The sequence below is a fragment of the Thrips palmi genome, unplaced genomic scaffold, assembly GCF_012932325.1.
Source record: "Thrips palmi isolate BJ-2018 unplaced genomic scaffold, TpBJ-2018v1 HiC_scaffold_5, whole genome shotgun sequence".
Classification (NCBI taxonomy): Eukaryota; Metazoa; Arthropoda; class Insecta; order Thysanoptera; family Thripidae; genus Thrips; species Thrips palmi.
In genome coordinates, this window is record NW_023144632.1 from 11,640,299 (window position 1) to 11,664,050 (window position 23,752).

The following is a 23,752-nucleotide window of genomic DNA, read 5'->3' on the forward strand; positions in this document are numbered from 1 at the left end:
TGTGCCAGCGTAAAACAGCGAGGCTGTGCCAGCCTCACACAGCGAGGCTGTGCCAGCGTCAAACAGCGAGGCTGTGCCAGCGTCAAACAGCGAGGCTGTGCCAGCCTCACACAGCGAGGCTGTGCCAGCGTCAAACAGCGAGGCTGTGCCAGCGTCAAACAGCGAGGCTGTGCCAGCGTCAAACAGCGAGGCTGTGCCAGCGTCAAACAGCGAGGCTGTGCCAGCCTCACACAGCGAGGCTGTGCCAGCGTCAAACAGCGAGGCTGTGCCAGCGTCAAAAAGCGAGGCTGTGCCAGCGTCAAACTGCGAGGCTGTGCCAGCGTCAAATAGCGAGGCTGTGCCAGCGTCAAACAGCGAGGCTGTGCCAGCCTCACACAGCGAGGCTGTGCCAGCGTCAAACAGCGAGGCTGTGCCAGCCTCACACAGCGAGGCTGTGCCAGCGTCAAACAGCGAGGCTGTGCCAGCGTCAAACAGCGAGGCTGTGCCAGCCTCACACAGCGAGGCTGTGCCAGCGTCAAACAGCGAGGCTGTGCCAGCCTCACACAGCGAGGCTGTGCCAGCTTAAAACAGCGAGGCTGTGCCAGCGTCAAACAGCGAGGCTGTGCCAGCGTCAAACAGCGAGGCTGTGCCAGCCTCACACAGCGGAGCTGTGCCAGCGTCAAACAGCGGGGCTGTGCCAGCGTCAAACAGCGAGGCTGTGCCAGCGTCAAACAGCGAGGCTGTGCCAGCGTCAAACAGCGAGGCTGTCCTAGCGTCAAGCAGCGAGGCTGTGCCAGCCTCACACAGCGAGGCTGTGCCAGTGTCAAACAGCGAGGCTGTGCCAGCGTCAAACAGCGAGGCTGTGCCAGCGTCAAACAGCGAGGCTGTGCCAGCCTCACACAGCGGGCTGTGCCAGCGTCAAACAGCGGGGCTGTGCCAGCGTCAAACAGCGAGGCTGTGCCAGCGTCAAACTGCGAGGCTGTGCCAGCGTCAAACAGCGAGGCTGTGCCAGCCTCACACAGCGAGGCTGTGCCAGCCTCACACAGCGAGGCTGTGCCAGCGTCAAACAGCGAGGCTGTGCCAGCGTCAAACAGCGAGGCTGTGCCAGCGTCAAACAGCGAGGCTGTGCCAGCGTCAAACAGCGAGGCTGTGCCAGCGTCAAACAGCGAGGCTGTGCCAGCGTCAAACAGCGAGGCTGTGCCAGCCTCACACAGCGAGGCTGTGCCAGCCTCACACAGCGAGGCTCTGCCAGCGTCAAACAGCGAGGCTGTGCCAGCGTCAAACAGCGAGGCTGTGCCAGCGTCAAACTGCGAGGCTGTGCCAGCCTCACACAGCGAGGCTGTGCCAGCGTCAAACAGCGAGGCTGTGCCAGCCTCGCACAGCGAGGCTGTGCCAGCGTCATACAGCGAGGCTGTGCCAGCCTCACACAGCGAGGCTGTGCCAGCCTCACACAGCGAGGCTGTGCCAGCCTCACACAGCGAGGCTGTGCCAGCCTCACACAGCGAGGCTGTGCCAGCCTCACACAGCGAGGCTGTGCCAGCGTCAAACAGCGAGGCTGTGCCAGCGTCAAACAGCGAGGCTGTGCCAGCGTCAAACAGCGAGGCTGTGCCAGCCTCACACAGCGGGGCTGTGCCAGCGTCAAACAGCGGGGCTGTGCCAGCGTCAAACAGCGAGGCTGTGCCAGCGTCAAACAGCGAGGCTGTGCCAGCCTCACACAGCGAGGCTGTGCCAGCCTCACACAGCGAGGCTGTGCCAGCCTCACACAGCGAGGCTGTGCCAGCCTCACACAGCGAGGCTGTGCCAGCCTCACACAGCGAGGCTGTGCCAGCCTCACACAGCGGGGCTGTGCCAGCGTCAAACAGCGGGGCTGTGCCAGCGTCAAACAGCGAGGCTGTGCCAGCGTCAAACAGCGAGGCTGTGCCAGCGTCAAACAGCGAGGCTGTCCTAGCGTCAAGCAGCGAGGCTGTGCCAGCCTCACACAGCGAGGCTGTGCCAGCGTCAAACAGCGAGGCTGTGCCAGCGTCAAACAGCGAGGCTGTGCCAGCGTCAAACAGCGAGGCTGTGCCAGCCTCACACAGCGGGGCTGTGCCAGCGTCAAACAGCGGGGCTGTGCCAGCGTCAAACAGCGAGGCTGTGCCAGCGTCAAACTGCGAGGCTGTGCCAGCGTCAAACAGCGAGGCTGTGCCAGCGTCAAACAGCGAGGCTGTGCCAGCCTCACACAGCGAGGCTGTGCCAGCGTCAAACAGCGAGGCTGTGCCAGCGTCAAAGAGCGAGGCTGTGCCAGCGTCAAACAGCGAGGCTGTGCCAGCGTCAAACAGCGAGGCTGTGCCAGCCTCACACAGCGAGGCTGTGCCAGCCTCACACAGCGAGGCTCTGCCAGCGTCAAACAGCGAGGCTGTGCCAGCGTCAAACAGCGAGGCTGTGCCAGCGTCAAAAAGCGAGGCTGTGCCAGCGTCAAACTGCGAGGCTGTGCCAGCCTCACACAGCGAGGCTGTGCCAGCGTCAAACAGCGAGGCTGTGCCAGCGTCAAACAGCGAGGCTGTGCCAGCGTCAAAAAGCGAGGCTGTGCCAGCGTCAAACAGCGAGGCTGTGCCAGCGTCAAACAGCGAGGCTGTGCCAGCCTCACACAGCGAGGCTGTGCCAGCCTCACACAGCGAGGCTGTGCCAGCGTCAAACAGCGAGGCTGTGCCAGCGTCAAACAGCGAGGCTGTGCCAGCGTCAAACAGCGAGGCTGTGCTAGCGTCAAACAGCGGGGCTGTGCCAGCGTCAAACAGCGAGGCTGTGCCAGCGTCAAACAGCGAGGCTGTGCCAGCGTCAAACAGCGAGGCTGTGCCAGCCTCACACAGCGAGGCTGTGCCAGCCTCACACAGCGAGGCTGTGCCAGCCTCACACAGCGAGGCTGTGCCAGCCTCACACAGCGAGGCTGTGCCAGCGTCAAACAGCGAGGCTGTGCCAGCGTCAAACAGCGAGGCTGTGCCAGCGTCAAACAGCGAGGCTGTGCCAGCCTCACACAGCGAGGCTGTGCCAGCCTCACACAGGGAGGCTGTGCCAGCCTCACACAGCGAGGCTCTGCCAGCGTCGAACAGCGAGGCTGTGCCAGCGTCGAACAGCGAGGCTGTGCCAGCGTCGAACAGCGAGGCTGTGCCAGCGTCAAACAGCGAGGCTGTGCCAGCGTCAAACAGCGAGGCTGTGCCAGCGTCAAACAGCGAGGCTGTGCCAGCCTCACACAGCGAGGCTGTGCCAGCCTCACACAGCGAGGCTGTGCCAGCCTCACACAGCGAGGCTGTGCCAGCGTCAAACAGCGAGGCTGTGCCAGCGTCAAACAGCGAGGCTGTGCCAGCGTCAAACAGCGAGGCTGTGCCAGCCTCACACAGCGAGGCTGTGCCAGCCTCACACAGGGAGGCTGTGCCAGCCTCACACAGCGAGGCTCTGCCAGCGTCGAACAGCGAGGCTGTGCCAGCGTCGAACAGCGAGGCTGTGCCAGCGTCGAACAGCGAGGCTGTGCCAGCCTCACACAGCGGGGCTGTGCCAGCGTCAAACAGCGGGGCTGTGCCAGCGTCAAACAGCGAGGCTGTGCCAGCGTCAAACAGCGAGGCTGTGCCAGCGTCAAACAGCGAGGCTGTCCTAGCGTCAAACAGCGAGGCTGTGCCAGCCTCACACAGCGAGGCTGTGCCAGCGTCAAACAGCGAGGCTGTGCCAGCGTCAAACAGCGAGGCTGTGCCAGCCTCACACAGCGAGGCTGTGCCAGCGTCAAACAGCGAGGCTGTGCCAGCGTCAAACAGCGAGGCTGTGCCAGCGTCCAGGGCCGCCAAAAGTACTTTCTGGTGGGGGGGGGGGCAAAATTTTTATGAAAAATTGTTGGGTTGCCTACCGTTAAGGGGCAACACCCAATACGGTTTGGACTTCTCTAATAGTGTTCCAAATCCAGCGAGCGAAGCAAGCTTAAAGCGAAAATTCACACAATTCTAGACTTTAACACAACTTTTGGTGGGCGAAGCGAGCCAAACGGCAAAATAATGGAGGAAAATTAAGAAAACCTGCGAGCGAAGCGAGCAAGAAGCCAAAAATCAAAGAATTTGTGACTTTGCTATATTTTTCTCTCTATTTCGAGCTCAAAATGGCACTTTAGTGTCTGAAAGTGGGGGGGGCGATGCCCCCCCACCAGATTTGGGGGGGGGGCAAGTCACCCCCCCCCCCCTCCCCCACCTCACTTCCGGCGCCCTTGCTCGCGGCAGGGGAAGCGCGACGGCCTCGCGGCAGGGGAAGCGCGACAGTGTCGCGGCAAAGGAAGCGCGACAGTGTCGCGGCAGGGGAAGCGCGACAGTGTCGCGGCAGGGGAAGCGCGACAGTGTCGCGGCAGGGGAAGCGCGACAGTGTCGCGGCAGGGAAGCGCGACAGTGTCGCGGCAGGGGAAGCGCGACGGCCTCGTGGCAGGGGAAGCGCGACGGCCTCGCGGCAGGGGAAGCGCGACAGTGTCGCGGCAGGGGAAGCGCGACAGTGTCGCGGCAGGGGAAGCGCGACAGTGTCGCGGCAGGGGAAGCGCGACAGTGTCGCGGCTAAGGAAGCGCGACAGTGTCGCGGCAGGGGAAGCGCGACAGTGTCGCGGCAGGGGAAGCGCGACGGCCTCGCAGCAGGGGAAGCGCGACAGTGTCGCGGCAGGGGAAGAGCGACAGTGTCGCGGCAGGGGAAGCGCGATGACGTCGCGGCAGGTGAAGCGTGACAGTGTCCCAGTGACAGTAGACGATACTTCAAAAAAATTTATAATAAAAATATAGGGTAGGTCAACTGTGGGGTAGGTCAACCTTTTTTGTTAATATTTATAACACTATTATTTATAGTCCCTATTTTTATTCAAATATTTATATGTCAACTGTGAGGTAGGTCTAATGAACAGCCCCGTCTGTTACTAAGGACCGCTTGGAAGCTAAAGCCCAACATTATCCCTTTGGCCTTCGGCTCTAAGCTAAGCTTGCCCTCGCTGTTTTTTTTTCTTTCTTTTTTTTTCTTCCAAATGCCCCTTTGCCAGAGATAGCTTTTTGAAAGGCCCGCGTTTGGCGCGGACTGAGAAGAGTGGCGGAAGGGAGAAATTGACAACGGTGGCGTCTGCTTGGCTTCCGGTATTTGTAAATAGAACTGTTGCTCAGCTGCAGCTGCTGACAACGGAATAGGTTAGTGGGGATCGTCGATTGATTGCCCGATCAGGTACACGCCGTAATCTTTATCTGTGCTGATAAAGTGAACGCGAATCACTTGACTCCTAACCATGTTTGAACGACGACGATGTTTGACAGCTTTCATTATTATTTTGATAGGGGTACTAATAATTTCTGTGGTAGTTATCATTGTTTTGGTTTTTTCGTTGGCCTCTTTGGTTTTTTTTATTTGTATCATGCATTGCTTTGACACATGATGTTTTGTGTGAGATAGTGTTCAATGTCTGTTTTCATCTTTGTTATGCAGTGCACTGGAGTTTATCTCAACACAATGTCGGACCATAATTCTCCAGAACTCCCATTTTTGAGTGATTCGGATGCCATCAACTATGTGGAATCGTCAAAACTGATGGTCTTAATTTCTAATAAGGAAGAAAATATTTTCCGGAAAATCCAAGACACTTATGGTCTTAATGCTACTTGTGTTTCAGATGAAGATGTTAGGTACGAGTTTAATGTATTTACACTTTCAAATTTGTGTTTTAAAAAAAATCGCTTACCTGTTTTGTTTTTTGTTGATTGTTCAGCAAACGGATAGCTGATGTACAGGCTGCATGTACTAGGGACCAGCATGTTGTTGCCATCAGTGTTGGAAATTTTGAATCGTCAGATCCTCCCGACATGCAGCCTTATACCCAAATAGCAAGAGATCAGAATTATATTGTATCCGTAGTGAACGGTCCTGAGGTACAGTTTTTCAATGGCGCAAACATTTTTATTGCTCATGAAAAGGTCATCACAAGTTCTCATCACTGTCCTTTACTGCTTTGTTTGCAGAACCTTTTGCCAGATTACATTGGCTGGCATCTTAATGAAGCTGATTCCTGTATGCTTGGTTTGTGTGCACATGCCCTCCTTGAAGATCTCCTTAAAACTGTACCAGAGTTTTGTTCTGATTTCCGAAATTACAGTCAGGGCGAAACCATCCCAGGTAATATTTTTAAAATATGATGCTTTCTCCTACTTTAAACCTACATAATATAAAAGTAGCCTTCTTTTTCAGAAATGCTGAAGTTTTATCAGTTGGCTGATTCAAATCATAATGGAATGCTTCATTGCACAGCTAAATATTTTGGCAGCAGCCCTGATGAATCTTCCAAGGAATATTTTAGAGAGGTGAAAGGAAACATAACAATGAATTTTGAAACAACAGTCATTGGCATAGTTTTTACACCTCGCACTTTTGGAGCACGTCTAAAACTTTCCCAAGAACAACTAAAACTCTGGGGTGGAGATGACGATGGAAAGGCTAAAATGAAAACAGTTCTGAAAAATGAAATTGCAAGGTCCAATGAAGATGACCGAGTATCATCCTTAAATTCAGCAATGGCTCATCACTCTATTCAATGTGATTCAAATAATCTTGCAACAACAGACAGTAAGTTGCCCATGAAAAAAAAGTCAGCTCGTTATTTTCCAAATAGCCAAGCCTCGCTGGTCTACTTGACCACAAAATCAGAAGAGGATCCGGATTTTCATCCAGTTTCGGGCCGAGGCAGCAGAGCCCACATGACCTTAGGCATTGCACCAGGAGAAAGTGCAGTTACAACAGGATATGACCTTTTAGAGGTGGTCAAACTGGAGGAAGAAGAAAAAGACTGGCCTACCTACCCTACTACTCGGGGTTGGCTACGAGACTATGGCGAAAACAGATGGGTCCTGTACATGAAGAACAAAATTACTGTTGAGACTTTGTTTGCTGGTGTTTACAGTGTGTCATAGCCCATAAAATTTTGTCAGGACGGAAAAAATACAATTCTGGCAGCTTTTCCTCTTAAGTCTCTTTATGTTTTGACTTTGACTAACTTTTCAGTCAGTATGTGTTTATTAGGACCTTAAAAGTTTTTCTATTTACATAATGCCAGTGCTTATCAAGACCAATTTTAGATTAAATTGAAAATGTCAGGAATTTTATATGACACTAATTTATGTGTACATGTGAAAACAGTTTTCAAAATTCAATTACTGAGGCGTGACACCTTGTCCCCTAGAGAATGAAACTACCAGGTACATTTCTTGAAATTTTGTAGTCACTCAGTCTGCGTGCTGCCAATAGAATTTCGTGATACTTCTGTGATCTCTATTGAGTGTGGTTTATCCTATCCTTTTATGTCTTGGATGCAACAAAATGTATTTTAAAATTCAACAATCAAAATAATGTTATTGAAGAGTACTTCTGTTTAACTAGTTAAACTTGTTGAGCTAACAATGTATTAATATTCATTGTTATAATATTAATTTTGTATTTATAATTTGGAATCAGTATGCTACCATTGCTAATATTAGGGAATGTTAATAGACTATAAAAGTATATTTGTTGATGTTAAACCTCTGTGTGGGTTCTTAAAAATTAATTTCCAAGGAAAACAAATAAAAATGTTTTGATGAAGAATGTGTGTTTTAATGATCAGTCACACTCTAAGTATTGAAGGGGGAAGCAAGATATCCTTTGTTGCAAATGTGATTTATGGCAAAGCAAAGGGAGACAAATCTTCTTCTCACACCTAGTATCGTGGGCGAGCTGTCCTCAGCGAGTCCGTCCCAGTAGAGGGAATGGGATGTGCGCACTGGGTGGCCTACCCTTCCGGCGGCGCCTGAGCTGGGACGATGCACGATGGCGCTAGGGAGATACGCCACCTAATTGACAGCTTCACCGCATTGCTGTGGAAACTCGGTCGGAGTTTAACACCGGAGGACCGAAAGAATGACAAGGAAAGAAAACTTCGTGAAGGGAGATGTTTGAAACTCGTATCTCGGGGATGGATGTGCGACACTTCAGCCGCGGGCTGAGGCTGAGGCAAGGCCTTTAGAGTCCTATGGTAGACTTTGAGACCAAGCCTGTCCCAGTTACTCGAAACTCGTCTTATCTAGTTGGCTTGCCCCGTCACTTAAAAGCGTCCATAGAGGGTAGCCACTCAGGAGCGCCACGATGATCACAGATACTCGCTGGACGATTCGGTCGACGACTCGCTCGGCACCTCGCTGGTCACTTCGCTCGCCTCGTCGCTGAAGGGCGTCGAGCTGGAGTCCGAGGCGGGGGCGGGCCCAAGGGCGGGCCACGGGTTGGGCGCGGGGCCGGGCCTCCGCCCGGACTGCTGCACGAGCATGCGGTAGTAGGCCAGGACGGCCATGGATCGGTTGCGCATCGTCTCGGGACCGAAACGGGCGAGCACCGCCAGGACGTCGTCGAACACGAGCTTCTTGGCGCTCTTGCCCCACAGGAAGTCCAGGTGGTTGAAGGAGGGCAGCGCCACGCGGAACTTGCCCAGCTTCATGGGCACCTTGTCGAAGAGCTGCTGCACGTCCTGCGACACGGTGACAGCGCGATAAGGGTTGGGACAGGGCGACATCAGTAGGAGGCCTTGGGACAAGCTTGTCGGCCGTCAAGGGGCCAGGACAACCAAGGACAGCCGAGGGCAGCCTCGTCAAGGGCCTCACTCTCACTCACCGCGGGGTCGGACAGCAGGTCGTTGTCAGCGTAGAAGGCCGCCGTCGGCACCGTCACTTTGCCGAGGTCGTACTCGGGCGTCTCTGGGGTCGCTCCGAACGGCTTGAACTTCCCTGAAACGTAAGGTCCGCTCAATTAGGGACCTGGACCAGCGGTTCTCAACTTTTTCGACTCGCGGCCTGTATCCTACCCGTCAGGATGGACTGCGCGAAGTGCGTCACGGTCTTGGACGACGTCCCGGCAGGTGTGTGGCTCAGCACCGCCGGCAGCATGCTCTGCAACCAAGGTGTCGTTTCGAGAGGTGATTACCCCCAGAGAGAAGAACTGGCGCCACATGTAGCGCACAAACGAGTACCCTCCCTGCTGTGCGCTTACCGAGTTGAACTGGTCCTTGTCGAATCCACAGATGACAAAGATAGAGTTCTCGCAGAGCTTGAGCTCGAACATGGCCAGCTCGCAGCCGTACTTGGCGAAGAACTGGAGGGCGCCGCTCTGCGGCAGGAACTCGTCCGCGCCGAATAGGTGCGCCAGGTACTGGTAGTCGTCGGCGTAGGGCGCGAGGTAGCGGATCGGGGAGCGGCAGTTGCCCAGGTAGACGACGGGAGCAAGCAGCAGGCCGGCCATCACCTTGTCGTTGTACTCGGGCCGCGTGGACAGCATCACGTAGAACGTAGTGGTGCCCATCGAGTGGCCGATGTAAAAGAGGCTCTTCTGGCCCGTCACCTGCAGCACGTGGTCGATGGCGGCCGGCAGGTCGTAGTGGCCGATCTCATGCCAGCTGCAACAAGGATGTAAAGGGTTTTCGACTGCGAGCCAGCTGAGGCACTCGTGCACGGCAACCGGGATCCGGGACTTGCCTGAAGTTCCAGAAGGCCGAGTCCTTCGTGGACAGGGAGACGTGGGCGCGGGAGTACGTGTTGCCTCTGGCGTTGCCCATCCACACGTCGTAGCCGCTGTCCGCCAGGATGTACGCTGTGAAGCATCACGGCTCGTTCAGGAGGGCGAGAACACGGTTCAGGCAAATGGGCAAACTACATGCCGCGGCGATGCTTTGGCGATGCTGCCACTGGTGGTGGTCAACCACTACCCACCGAGGGACTTCCCCGGGCCCGTGAGCACCCAGTCCGCCGAGCTGGCGAGCAGGCCGTGTTGCAGAAAGACGACGGGGCGGGCGGCGGCCCCGCCAGAGGGTCCCCGGTGATTGCGTCCTCCGGGAATGCGGTGCAGCGTCAGCAGGTACCCGTCCTCCGTCACCACCACGTGGCTCTCCGACGGATACCCGTGCAGCGACACCAGCTGCGGCTGCGGACCAGACGGAGCACATCGAGACACAATTACTGGCGGCCATGTTCAGGGAGGCGCGAGCGGCGCGGCTGTCTGGCGGGTCTGGAGGCCCGGCCTGGCCGTCGTGGCGGCATAGCCCGACACTGGGCGTCGCATCGGGGCGTCGGGGCGTCAAGGCGGCCCAAGTGACTCAGAACGCGCGGGCGGCATGCGGCCTGGCCTCAGAGCGGCGCGGCGCGCTGTCGGCGGGGCACATCGCATTCCGGAGGTGGGTGAACGGGGAACCGTCTGGCGACGCGTAAAAACAGAAATAATGACGCTGCACCGCGACCACGCCGCCGCTGCACGAGAGGTCACGTCGGCCCGGCCGGACCCCAGAGCTCCCGGCACTCCAATTTTTACGGAACACAAAATGGACTCCTGTTCCTGATTGGTATTGTGGCCCGGAAGGAGACGGGGCGAATCATCTTTCGGCCGCACAGTTTAAATCATAATGGTTTAGCGCTCCCTATTCTGTCGTTGGAGGGAGACGCTCATCTCAAAGATCGTGTCCATTCGGCCTCGTCATTCCTTATCGTTACCGCTCCGCCGCTCGCTGACCCATGCGAGTGAGTCACAGCGCATCGGTAGCCTACACCCTCGGGTACACCAGGCAACACCCTCGGGTACACCAGGCAACAGGCCCGCGCGTGACGCGTCACGCATCGGACTGCCCCGATTAGCATTTCCCGATTCGCGGTGAGCCGCGCGCCGCGTGCGTGTCGCAGAGGCGTCATCCTCCACAGAGAGAACAAAGCTGTTGGTTGTGCGGCGGGCAAGGAGGGCACCGCGGCGCGCTCCGCCTGGCTCCGCCTGGCTCCGCTTGGCTCCGCTTGGCTCCGCTCTCGTGCGGTCCGTGTTTAGGGCGGTATTACACCTCGTTATTGGTGGGCAGGCCAGTGGGCAGCACTTTCACGTGCCCTACTGCGGCCGCCGGCCACCGCCCGCCACCGCCCGCCCGCCGCGCCGCTCGGCCCGGCCAGAACCCCGGGGCTGCCCGGGGCGGTCGCCGGCTCGTGGTACTTCCCTCGTCCCCGGCACGCTCACCGGGGCCGCCAACGCCGTGCCTCGAAGACCTGTTAAAAGTGGGATCGCCTCTCGAACGAGAAAACTCTACATGTGGCATCATGTGCTTAGACTGGCCTTCTGGACTACAGTGTAGCGCACTGCGTGCTGCTACTCTAGGGCTCTACGTGCTGCGTGTGGTGCGTGACCCGCCGCTTACCGTGGATAGCGCCACGTCCGGGTCGTAGTTCGGCGTGTACGGCAGGGACGGCCTGCCCGCCCCCACGCCGGGGATCTCGTTGGTCTCGATGCTGACGGGCCCCAGCGTGTCCGCGGGGTCCAGGCCGCGGTTGGCCAGCGTGGTGGCGGGCGTGGCGGGCGGCGCGGGGGTGGACTGCAGCGCGCACGCCAGCGCGCCGAACGTGGCGAGCCTCATCATGGAGCACACCGGCGAGGACGACATGATGCGCCCCGCCAGGGACACGGTCGAGTTCATGGTCTGTGGTCGTCGCGCCGCTGCGCGACTGGTTCGACGAAGTCACTCCGTGCGCGTGGCGGTGCGCAAGTCGGTGGAGCGGTGCGGAGCACGCCAAGCGGATCACTATCTTGGGGCCGGGCCGTCTAGGTCGCGTCGTGTTCGGGACGCGCGGTGTGGAGCGGCGCGGTACACAACACTGCCCTTTCTTCCGCCGCGCTGCGCTGTGCTACGCTACACCGGGCCCGCGGCCATGACGAGACTGACGAGACGGGCCGTCGAAGATAGGGTTGGGGGCGGGGGCACAGCCGGCACAGCCCGAGCTCGGCGTTGCATCACCAGAGGGCGCATGCAGAGCATGCAGAGCATGCAGAGCACCAGAGCACAGCCCGGGCCGGGCTGGCGGCGAGGCTGGCGGGGACGGGACGGGGACGCGCGTATCAAGTCCGGCCTGGGCGATGGCGATGGCGACGCCGGGCGATGCGAGCTGCGAGCGGCAGAGAAGAGTCCCCGCGCGGGCTGGGGCAGTCTGGGCTCCTCGGCCGGCCGTCGCCGTCGCCGTCAACAGATCCACGGACAAGGGGAGCGGCGCGTCGGAGGGCGTGGTGGCGTGGCCTGGCGTGGCGGGGCGTGGCGGGGCGTAGCGGGCGTAGCGGCACCTCCACTCGCCGCGGTCGCGTCTCGGGCCGAGAGTGTCGGCCGCCGGGTCACGTTCACGTCTGGAACGTCTGGCAGGACTGGACCGAGTCCAGCCGCTGCAAGCTGAAAGGCACGGACGGCGCGGCGCGGATGAATCGGAAGCCATGGCCGTTCCGTGCCCGTCCTGCGTCCTGTCTCGTGGACAGTCCAATGACGCCATGCCTGCACTGCGCCTGCCTGCGCCCCGCGGACGGCCTGGACACCGGCCGGCCTGCCTGCCCGGCGTTGGGCGTGGTGGGGGCGCCGCCTTTCTCCTCCTCCAGCTTCACACCTGAGGCCGTGCGTGGCGTGACTCATCTTGCCGTCGTCGTCGCCGCGCTGCTCCAGGACCGCACCGGTGGTGGTCGCGGTCATCGTCACGGACATTCATTTGCCGTCTCCACCCGTCTCCACCGATGGCACACCCTACGTGTTTCAGCCACGCCCTTTTGCACTCTTTCACCCAACACCGCCCAATGACTCCTAATTGCCTACGGCCATCGGCCGCGGCAAAGTGCGGATGGTTTTACAAAAGAACAATGGAGGTATACGCTCCACCCGAGGTCAGAGCCCGTCTTCGTGCCGCAAGCTGAGCGTGGGGAAGGACCGGCGCACTTGGCGGTCACTATGACAGACGACGCGTCCTCTCACGGAAAGTATAGGAAAGTAGTCTAAAATGGAGCGCGAACGAGCGCGAGAATCGGGCCGTAAATCCCCCCGGGCAAAGTCCACGTACGATCGTGCTGCTTGCATTCACAGTGCCTCTGCGTTTCACCTCGAGGCCACCTTCCAGGAACGAACCGCCGGACTTGACTCAGACTCCAAAGCACTCCAACATTGACTCCAAGAGAAGGCGCGTGGCACGATATGGATTGGTGCGAATGTGGATGTGGAATGTGGAAGGGGAAGACGTTGAGCGGGTCACCCGGCTGGCGTCATTGGCGAGTGCGGTCCGCGGACCGAATAATTTGCAGAGTAAAGGACTAAAATGAGGTCACAACTGCCAAGTAGGCATCTAAGACAGTTTATTGCAGCAACACGATTCATACTCAAAATCACAAGTGTTGGTAAGAATTCTGTCTGATCACAAATTTCTGGGTGAAGTTCGCTTTACTCCACACTCAAAAGGCAAACATCCTTGCCATGAAACAAATAAAAGAAAATGAATGAAAACAACTCTAGGTACAAGAAATTTTGCTGGAGGGAATCGTCTGTTCTTATTCTTGCTTTTAGGAAATAACACATTATATTTTCAGTTGGCAGTACTCAAACACTCAGAACTCTATTGCATTACAAAACGGCCAATGCCTTCAAAATGAGACAAAAATGCGCGTCCTCACAGGAATGATGAAACTGGTTTATAAAAGCGTAATCATCTCTGGTCTCTAACAATATTTGAATAAAATGGGGGAGAAGTTCAGCTTCTGTTATTTAAAAACGGACGTTGGTTAGAAATACTGATAATTAGATAATTAAATTTTACTCCTTCAATGAATCAGACATGGACATGATTAATGCAAGACACATTGGCAGAAGAAGCAAAAGAAGTTGGACCATACAGAAGCAGTTAAAATTAATACTTAATACTTATTGTCATGACAATATTTTGGTAAGAGGGCCTCTATTACTAGAGCACACTGTGCACTGACATTGATAACTTTAAAAGTAATTTCATAGGAACCATGATAAAAGAAGCACACTTTGAAGGGGCAATAGCAGATTCTTCTTTTCCTCAAACAAGTCCAAAATTCACTAAAATAACTATGGATCAAATCTACTCTTTTTTCTCACATACTCTGCACCTTTCATACAGGTGACTTAGTTACCCTACGCACTTTGGTATGAAGGTCAAGATAAATATACTGACATACATTTGGGCTTCGCCTTCATGTAGTCCAGTTTCCAACAACACAATAAAAATTTTAAAAATCAGCTGCCACTTTGGCTAAAATTTACAAACATATATCTATCACAAAGGCACTATCACAGAATTAAAAGCCAACAGTACATTAACTGTGGCTTGCAATGCCTGCATAATTTGAATTTGGAATGAAGATACAAACAAATACACAAAAAAAGTAAATAACCTAAAGACAAGTCAATTATGAGGTATTCCATTCATTACAATGAATCACTAAACATATAAAGGTGGGACTTAACCACAAAATTGAATGTACACTTTTATAAAATATTTAATACAACAACAGCAGCATACTATGAGCCTGGATTTTTAACACTAAATCTCAAGCAATAAATATATACTGTAGAGCACCTCAAGAAAAAATATCTGGGGAATACAAAACTCCTTTAAATAGACTCGCCAACTTCTCCATTAGGGAGATTCAATGGAATTGGAGCGAAGAACTTGTCTATAACATGGTCGGCAAACAGGGACTTCACGTTGACTAAGGTGCCCAGGGAGTGCTGTATTTTTGTCTATGCAGCGTGTGCAGAATACATCTCCACATTTCCAACAGTGATGCTGAAACAAAAGTATAGATATTATGAAAAATGTTGAGATCAGTATTAAAAAATATAAAAATCCATTTCTGAAGTGTTGAGGACACTTACTTTCCGGCTGAAGTGATCAAAAGGAGTAGAGCAAGAACACTCCTCTATGTTTCTTAGAGTTTTCCAGTCGAGAGCGACTGACTTCATTTCCTCTGAGAGTTGATCAGCAGTTATAAGATTATTCAGACCTGAAATTATTTCAAATATTAAGTTTAAGATTTAAAAAAAAAAACATATGAAACAGAAACAAAAATGAATAAACAAAAATTCACCATTTTCATAAGATGCACTGAGAGGATGAGAAGTAACCTTCACCAAATCTTTGTTGCCTTCCAGACTCGGTGACTTGATTTCTTCATTAATACCGGATGCCTGGTAAAATTGAAAGCAAGCACAGGGAGTCAGAAATAGCGTTGGATATGGCTCCCGTGAAATATCGTACACACTATTCAGTCAATGTTACCTTTTCATAAAGATATTTGTTGTCAACAACAGCTTCAGTGTTTTCTAGAGAATTTTCTTTCTCCCCACTATCATCTGCAAGTTGTTGCTTCAAGGCAGAAATTCTCTGTAAGTAACAAACACATTTTAATAACACCCATTTCAATGAATCAAATTAATGGAAATTTGCTTTCAACAGGTAAATAAAAAGTAAGTACTGATCAAGTACTCTCACCTTTTGAAGTAACTTGACATGATCTTCTAGAGAACTGCTATGATCACAAGTAGCAAGTAATAAATCACTGAGAGGTTCCCTCGGATGAACATCATTTTCAAACCGGCAGTACATGTCTCGCCAGAATCTGTGGTTTATAAAAATATATGAAGGAATTAGTGAACTACTTTGTACTGATTTACTGCAAACTTTCACTGAAAGATGTTCCATCTAACCTTATGATTTGAGGAGCCAAAATTGGAGTCAGAACTCTTGGGCATGCTTCGAGAGAGTACAATGGATTCAGGTACTCATTTTTATGGTTTGTCATGTAGTTCCACAATGAAAAGGTGCGCTCGTGTAACCGCAAGTCTATGCGGTCTTTTTCACAGTTTCCAATAAAAGTACCATACTGACAAGATGAAACGTGATCATGAAGTGTGAAGAGAAACTGCTCATTGAATTCAAAAGCGGCAGGCTGCTGACACATGAGTTGCCATGTACAATCAATAAACTGGGTGAAGACAGGTGATATTTCTTTGGCATCACCAGCAACATGACCAATTCTTTCACTGAATTTGTGGCCAAATCCCAACCAATCCTTTTCAATCAAAGCCTTAAAAGAAAGATAATTTTTTTTCCAATTAGCGCAATCCTGTATAATAAACAAAGAAAACATTTGTTTTGAAATGAATCTTAATCATACCTGATATCCTTTGATGGTACGATAATAGGGATCCAATAGCAGGGCTGCCAGAGAGCAGACTTGAGCTGTTCGGTCCCACCCATCTGAACAATGGACTACAACACTTATTCCTTTATCCAAAGCATTAGCGATGAACCAAGATGTATCCAAAATGGACTTGATGTGTTTTAACCATCCACTTGAATCCAGGCCACTTAAGAAGTTGTTCATGGAGGGAGACTTCAATTCACATGCTGTAAAATACAAAAAAAAAATTATTGAATGACATAGAAAAGTTCATATTTCACTCTGGCAGAGGCCTAGTATTTCAATTTCTTACTTTCTAACAGCTTTGCTAAGCCAGCCCTCATGACATGGATGTTTTCAATGCCCCAAAAATAGAATTTGATATTCTCATAGAAATTTTCATTTTCATACCCTTTACCAGCTGCTTTGTTAGCCATTGCATTTATCTGCCAAATCAAATTCCAAATTAGGATATGGTAATTATATTAATTGTAAGTGACAATAAAGAGACAATACCTACTCTTGGTCTAGTGTCCACAACATACATATGTGATGAATTTGGATTTGTACGCAGGATACAGTTGAGCATCTGTTCATCCTCGAGACAACGTGCACTAAATCCAGACAAAGGTTGACTACAGCGGCACAGAGCAGCCTAAAAGAAAACTTCATCAATGTAACTCATTCTCGACACGGCAAAAAAAAAGCAGGTACAGACAAACAGAATTGATTCAGAACCCAAAGTACATACTTTATTGTGGTTAAGGTATGTCAATACTGGTAGCCGGCCCTTACTGCGGAATTGGGAGCTCCCTAACAGAATGTTGGTGGATGCTGACTGAGGAACATACAAGTTGCGAGGGTATGTGTCGCACAGCTAGATAAACAAAATCCAGTTAGTTGTAAAATATGTAATTAACAACAGAGTTTTTAAAAAAACAGGTGTAATGTTACTGACATCATAGTCTTTATTCAGCAAAGTGGTGCTCCATTGGTCATTAGGTACATTCATTCTCTTAAACTCGGCCTGCATATCAAATGTACCCCACCCAGCTGATTTTGGAGGACTCTCTGTACTTGACAAGTAGTTGAAGCAATACAAATCTTCCATGTGAACTGCAAAGTATATTGTATATTAGAGATCACAAACAAAATACAAAATGTGAAATACCATTAAAATTCAATAAAATACAACAACTACTACTACTTCCACTACTACTGCTACTAATAATAACAATAATAAAAATAATGATAATAACCAGGTTGACTGAGTTGCTGCAATGACGTGAATATTTCATGGCAATCTCTTTCCCTGGGCAAAACAAAGGTAACAGATCGGAACGTTTTGCAGCGCAGCTGAAGAGGAGAGCCAGCGGTGGTCAGTGGTAGTTTCTCTACACTTCCAATATGCATATGAAGAATCTGAAAGAGGACAAGGCTTCTAATAGTATTCTCCAGAAAAGAAAAATACACACCAATTTCCACATATTTAACTTACCCATGTTTCCTTTTTGTTCTCTGAATCGAAGAACATGAGGTGAGTTGTGGTCAGGAACAAGTTGCCCAGGGACGGCTTCCTGATGTTGTACCGATCCAGCATGCGCACATTCTCCACCTGGAACAGAGAGCAGAGGCAAGAGCGGCCATCACTAGCTGCGGAAAGCCCCCGCCACCTCGGCTGCCTAGTGCCTAGCCTGCCCCGCCATGCCGGCAAAGGCTAGGAGAGTGTAAACAGATGCGAGATAGGGCGGCAGATTGGGGTAGGCGGCAGGGGGAGCGCGAGCGGTTGGCGACTCGGGTCTGGCGCCCGCCCCCGCCCCGCCTCGTTCCGCTGCTCGCCACCAAGGTCACCCTCGGCTCGGACCCCTCAACAGTAGCCAACTTACAGACCAGGCACTGCCCGCCACCCCGCCCACCCCGCCACGACGGCGCCACCCCAAGCCGCGGCGCCGCGACAGAGGACCTCCTTTTTATCCGCCCCTCCAGCTGAGCCTCCAGCAGACTCGAGCAGCCCTACTGGAAATGAGCGCTGTCGCCGCCGCTGCCCCGGCTGGCAAAGGCAAAGACGACAGGGCACGACAGGGGCGAGGCCGGCGAGGTCGCATGGGGAGGGGAGCAGCTAGAGCGGCCACAGCGGCATTGGGGAGGGCAGCGAGGCGGTAATTTCCCACAAGAAAGGCAATCCCTTAGTCTCGCCTCGCCAAGCGCGCCTCATCCCATTCCCAAGTTGTCGAGTCGAGGCGCGCTCAGCCAATCCCGACGAGTGTTTCGTGCCATCAAGCGAGGGAATCCCATCCCCCGTCCCCCGCGCACCAGAGCAGCACCGGAACTGGGAGGGAAAAGGGGGGGGGGGCTGTTCTTTGAGGATGCTTCATTCGAACGTCGCCTCACGTTTCCAGTTGGATCGAGATCGAGACCCCGGTTCGGCTGGGACCGGCAGGGGCGGGCTCAGCGGGCAGCAGGTTCGGCCCGATGGTCCTGCGGAGCCAGCATGGAGCCAGCACGGCATGGCAACACTCCTAACAGTTGCAAAGCGAAGGCTCGGAAAGAAAGGGAGGCAACTGTTTGACTTTCAACCGTCCACGGCCATCGCTAGTCGTTCACGAGGTGCACAGAGCAGACAGCGGCAGGGCAAGACGCACGGGCGCACTAGTTACGCCACTGGGAGGCGCCTGACAGTGACGCCGGTCTTCAAGACACGCGCGTTCGGCGGGATTGCCTGGGCGCTCTGGTGACGCTACAGCCACCGGGGGAAAACCTGAAGAAGAAAAAAACTGAAACTGCCGCCGGTGAGCGCCTGGCAGTGACGCCGGTCTGATGCGCAGCTAAAAATAAGAAATATCTTGTGCGACGGCTTGTGGTAGGGCGCGGCACGCAGGTGGGCGAGCTCGCGAGCGAGGCAGTCCCTCGGGCAGTCCCCATCCCCGATCGATTCCCTCGATGCATGCATCCCCTTGCCCCGCCCCTAGTCTGCCTTGCTTATAAGTCACTCATACCCCAAGTGGAACCCAGTCCATGAGATGGCGGGGGGACCGCGGCGAAACGGAACGGTAAACAAAAATCTCGGTTTCACTCAGTGCGCCTCGGAAACACCAATTCCTTACGAAGAAAGGCGTGGGAAAAACAGCTGGCAGACAAAACACATCAATTTGTTCATGACTTGGAAATAATTTGACTTGAAAAGTTAGCGGGGGGGGAGAGGGGTTTCAACCATCATGATGTAATGAAAACAAACACACGGCTTGGAGGCTTTTGACTAGCGTTATCTCGCTTCCTCTCGCAGAGATGAGAGGAATAGCTCCAACTGGGCCTAAAACAGAGACGCTGGCCCAGATTCCGAGGCGCACGCTGGTGAAACCGAGATTTCTGCGGCAGTAAACAACTTTGCCAATTTCAGATGACCTCAGCTGAAAGTTACTGGAGCGAGGCGGCCGACACGAACATGTCAAGTCAACACCTTTCTCGCCCTCTTCCAGCTCCATCCCAAGGCCTCGGGCCTCGGCCCGGCCGCACGGATGCCGTGTTGGCAACGCGACGAGCGCGACTGTCAGCGTCAGCGCCGTCAGCGTCAGCGCCGTCAGCGTCAGCGCCGTCAGCGTCGGCGCCGTCAGCGCCGCCGACGCAGGTTGATTCAATTCCACACGGCCGCGTGGGCGGCTGTTGAGGGGCGGCCGGGGAGGGGGTGTTATTGCCACCGGTGTGGATTACAACCCATCAGGACGCAACGACCAGGGGCGGAACGGCCCGAGCGACGAGCCAGAGCCAGGCCAAGGCATAACCTCCAACGAAGCACCAACGCGTTCTAGAACGCGTTCGCCATGGCGCCTGAGTGCGCGGGCCGTCCCGTAGAACGCCCCAGCGTGGCGGGTTGCCTACCCTCGGCTTCACGGGCGCTCGTGCCTAGCCCGCCGCATCCGCCACCGGGGCTGCGCCTTGGGCTGCGCGCTGCACGAGAGATGAAAGGTGCCTGGCTGTCGCGGACTTGGTCCCGGATGGCGGCTTCCACCGTCCAGATGGGTTCGCTGAGCACCACTCCACCCCGAGCTAAATATTTGCGCAAGGCGGGGGCGGGCGTGCCCTTGTCATGCAAAGCGTGCCGTCGCGGGCGGGGCGTGGGCGCGAGGGTTGGCCGGACTGGCGCTCCCCCCAAACTCGTTTGCAAAGTTGCCCAACGCGCACCGCGCACTCCAAACTGCCTGGCAGAATGAATAAGCGGCACGCCTCGTGAAATAACACAGCCCCCTCCCCCTTCTGTACCGCGTCGCACTCACACCCTCGCCGCGCTCCGCCATGCTCCTGCATGCTCCCCCACCCGGCGGGGCGAGCGGTGGATGGGTGTCGTCACCGGCCGCGGGCAACGGCCACTCCAGCACGCAAAGGGCGTTCACGCTCGAGTAACTAACAGTCACTGTACGCCTCCGAAACAGTCACGGACAGTCACTGGCAGTCACAACCGTTCAGGCCCCACCGTATTTGGAGCCCGGCAGCCCCATTCCTTGGGCAGCACGAGCGAGGCCCGCGGCTTATTGGAACGGCCGGGCGACGCCAGGACGTGCAGGGGGAGTATTGGGGCGGTATTGGGTCCGCTCGGGGTCAGTGAATCGAACACGTGGCGGAGGGAGCCGGCTGCCAGGAGAGGAGGGAGGTGTCAGGGCGGAAAGGGCCCAGGCGAGGCAGGCGTCGGGGGCGAGGGCAGGGCGAGGGCCGGGAGGCAGTTTTCAAGGTACGAGGGCCAGGAGGCGGTTGTCAAGGTACGATGGCCAGGAAGAGGGCGTCAGGGGGCGAGGGGCAGGAGACGTTGTCAGGAGGCGAGGGCCAGCAGGCTGATTCCGAGCACTGCTCTCGTCGCTCTGTCTCTCTCGCACTCATGGGGCGTTCTTATGGGTGCGAGAGAGACACAGTGACGAAAACGACTCTCGAATCGGTCTAGGAGCGTTCAGGAGGAGGGCGTCAGGGGGCGAGGGGCAGGAGACATTGTCAGGAGGCGAAGGCCAGGAGGCGGGTGTCAGGGAGGCCACCGCGGAGGTTGCCCAGGGGTTGCCGTCGCGCAGCACCGCATGCGGTGCACTGCAAGGCTTTATGCAAGGCATTACCTTCCTGGTGACGGGCTCCCCGCGACACGTCTCGGGCTGGTCGCTGGTGTCCGCGAGGATCCAAGATCGGATGCGTCCGTACATGGACGGCGACCCCGGCAGGTTGGCGCAGGCCGAGTGCACGGACTGCGTCGACGACGACGTGTTGGACGACACCGAGGCCACGGAACCGCGCTGGCCGCCCATTGCTTGAGACGCGCACGGCTCGAGTGGCGACTGCAGAGGCGTTGGGGGGTTCGATGGCGTGCTCGACGTCGACGTGGGCAGGCAGCCACCAGGGCCTGCCATGTGGCCTGCCACGGAGCTGTCCATGCTGGCGATGCTCGCAAGGCGACTCAGGATGCTGGACATGCCATGGCGGGCTCGCGCGACGAGGTCCGACGAATGATTGACTCTTCGCGGCAGGGTCCGAGTCCAGTTAGTCAACGCGGCCGTGGCGCTGAGCGCGCCAAGCACCCCTCGACGGCCACGTGCGTAGCGCCGCGCAGAAAGCCCCTTCGGCGCTCTTCGGGGCCGTTTGGGGAGCAATCACGGTCGTCAGGGGTCTCGCCTCACTCTGGGGCCTCTCGGCGTCGACAAGTTGGCGCAACGTGAACCAATCAGGAACCAATCAGAGCGGGTCCCTGACGCGGACAGGGCGGCCCAGCGCGTCGACAACGAATGGGTGACCGCGACGATGGCGATGCGAGGTCAGCTGAGACGGCGTTAGCCGCTGGCGTGCGCCTCGCGACGCCCCTCGCGACGCCCCCTTCCGTCCGCAAAGCACCACGCCCGCCGCCGCTGCGCCGCTCCGCCGCCGCCACGCTGCGGCACCAGACCGCTATCGACTGAGCGGCCAGCCCAGCCCGCCACGCCAGCCCTGCCAGCCTAGCATGCCAGGCAGCGCGGGGCCACGCGGGGCCCAGCAGCCCTGCCAAGAGGGGAGGGGGTTGCGGACGGAGGAGTAGCGAAGGGCTGCGAAGGGGTGGGAACCGCAGGGCGGCGCGGGGGCGACTACCGATGTAGGGGCAGAGGGCAGAGGGCCGGCGGCCGGGGGCGGGGCAAGCGCCAAGGGCGCACCACCTGCATGCAGTGCACCAGCATGGCAACCACTATCTCACACAGTGCGCGGCGCACTGCGACACTCTGCGAGGCACGGACGCTCTCGATGGCGTTGACGCCGAACGCCCGTCACACAGCAATGACTCTTGGCAAAGGAGAGGCAAATTCACCACGATGGGTTCACGGCAGTTCAGGGTCGCCGCCGAGGAGGGAAGTTCTGGTCCCTTTCTGCCTTGGGGGACTGCCAGGCAAACCAAATTATCGGAAACGGAGCGAGCGTCTCGGTTTTGGATAACGCCATCTCTATCTATCGTGAGAGTGAGATGGCGTTGCTCAAACCGTGACACTCGCTCGGTTTCCGATTGGCGCGAGCCAAAATTTTCGTTAGCAATGTGCCAGGAAGCGCGATCATGATTGTGGGACAGCCAGGCTTCTACACCGAGCCCGGCAGCGTGGCGGCCGAAGGGGCGACGCAGTGGAAGTCCAGCGCTGTTAAATTAACGCGGCACGCGTCGGCGCATCCCTGCGCTATGATTGGCCGAGTGCGTTGGATGGAATCTCAGAAACGGGGAGATGCGCAACGAGGCGCTCCTCCAAGAGGCGACGCGCGGATTGCTCGGAGCGAGGTGGATGGGCGTGCACGAGAAACGGTTCAGGAATGAGAATGAGCCCCAGCCCGTGCTATCATTGCCCAGTGTGAGTTGGGGAAATCCGCGAACTGCGTTCCCTGCCAGAGGACGAAAAGGGGGAGGAGGAGGGGGTGGGTTTGCTCCCACAGCTTTGGTATAGCATACTCTTCCCTTTCCTTGCACGCAGGGAGTCAGGGCCTCAGTGAACTGTGACTTACATCAAAACGAGGACCCTCGAGGCGTTAACGAACGTGTACTAAAAAACGAAAAACTGATCCTCCAGAGATTGATGTAAAATTTAATTTCAAACTTACTGCTGTAATTTAGAGAGAATGAGGTATTTCGACCGAAAGAAGAAGAAAAAGAAATACCTCATTGGATCAATCTATTCCAACAATGACGGGTTGTAAGAAAAAACATAGGACATCCCATTTAGAAAACAAATTTGAATATTTCTTTGCTTCAGAAACTAGAGTGATGCACTATCTCCCCTGTATTTCAACAACCTCACTTTTGTACACCTCATTATTAGTAGCCATACCACTACTAATAGATCAGATCAGTCATGGAAAAACCGATAACACACAATCTACCCCACCAGATGATACTCGATAAGTACAGAAGTGTCACAACAACCTTTCTTACAGGTGACCATACTTTTAGGTTATGAGCATATTGTTACATATGAACAACACTAACAGTTGATTTTGTTAGTAACTCCTCAATCAGAGGCTTTAAAATGAGTATTGCCTTAAGTGCATAACTTACTTTGGGAGTTGTGATGATGTCCATAGGATTAGTCATAATTATTTCAAGGGCTCAAACTGCAAGAGCGACACCGACACCGACTCCCACAACACAGACAACACACACAACCCGAACCCGAACAGCTGCTGGTTACTGGTTGGTTAGGTTGGTCGCAGGTTTACCTAGGTTTAACTCGATGAGGAGCAAGAGCGAGATTTCAGTGTCCTTATTGTTAACTTTCAG

At 54.8% G+C, this 23,752-nt stretch overlaps 3 protein-coding genes across 7 annotated transcripts; 1 reads left to right on the forward strand and 2 right to left on the reverse strand.

Annotated features, from left to right (window-relative positions):
- Positions 1 to 4,999: 4,999 nt before the first annotated feature.
- Positions 5,000 to 7,584, forward strand: LOC117651277 (2',3'-cyclic-nucleotide 3'-phosphodiesterase-like). 4 transcript variants are annotated; one of them, XM_034395139.1, is made up of 5 exons: positions 5,000 to 5,147; positions 5,440 to 5,636; positions 5,720 to 5,879; positions 5,970 to 6,123; positions 6,196 to 7,584. In XM_034395139.1, the coding sequence occupies exons 2-5, from the start codon at positions 5,464 to 5,466 to the stop codon at positions 6,912 to 6,914; spliced, it is 1,206 nt and encodes a 401-aa protein (XP_034251030.1). In that variant the 5' UTR covers positions 5,000 to 5,147; positions 5,440 to 5,463; the 3' UTR covers positions 6,915 to 7,584. The 4 variants fall into 4 exon arrangements, with proteins under 4 accessions (XP_034251030.1, XP_034251029.1, XP_034251028.1 ...); XM_034395138.1 differs by having other exon boundaries at positions 5,028 to 5,181; XM_034395137.1 differs by lacking the exon at positions 5,000 to 5,147 and adding an exon at positions 5,153 to 5,293.
- On the reverse strand, positions 7,572 to 11,803 carry LOC117651274 (lipase 3-like). Its single transcript, XM_034395132.1, has 7 exons — positions 11,189 to 11,803; positions 9,732 to 9,942; positions 9,498 to 9,612; positions 9,016 to 9,418; positions 8,831 to 8,915; positions 8,641 to 8,753; positions 7,572 to 8,497 (listed from the first exon to the last, which is right to left on the reverse strand). Exons 1-7 carry the CDS (start codon positions 11,462 to 11,464, stop codon positions 8,126 to 8,128), a joined length of 1,575 nt encoding a protein of 524 aa, XP_034251023.1. The 5' UTR covers positions 11,465 to 11,803; the 3' UTR covers positions 7,572 to 8,125.
- A 1,321-nt stretch (positions 11,804 to 13,124) lies between these two features.
- LOC117651261 (myotubularin-related protein 8) lies at positions 13,125 to 23,682 on the reverse strand. 2 transcript variants are annotated; one of them, XM_034395108.1, is made up of 14 exons: positions 23,531 to 23,682; positions 17,498 to 17,614; positions 17,259 to 17,421; positions 16,958 to 17,115; positions 16,751 to 16,876; positions 16,520 to 16,654; positions 16,313 to 16,445; positions 15,994 to 16,226; positions 15,524 to 15,903; positions 15,309 to 15,435; positions 15,096 to 15,200; positions 14,905 to 15,004; positions 14,693 to 14,820; positions 13,125 to 14,603 (listed from the first exon to the last, which is right to left on the reverse strand). In XM_034395108.1, exons 1-14 carry the CDS (start codon positions 23,564 to 23,566, stop codon positions 14,454 to 14,456), a joined length of 2,091 nt encoding a protein of 696 aa, XP_034250999.1. In that variant the 5' UTR covers positions 23,567 to 23,682; the 3' UTR covers positions 13,125 to 14,453. The 2 variants fall into 2 exon arrangements, with proteins under 2 accessions (XP_034250999.1, XP_034250998.1); XM_034395107.1 differs by lacking the exon at positions 23,531 to 23,682 and adding an exon at positions 21,093 to 21,800.
- Positions 23,683 to 23,752: the final 70 nt, after the last annotated feature.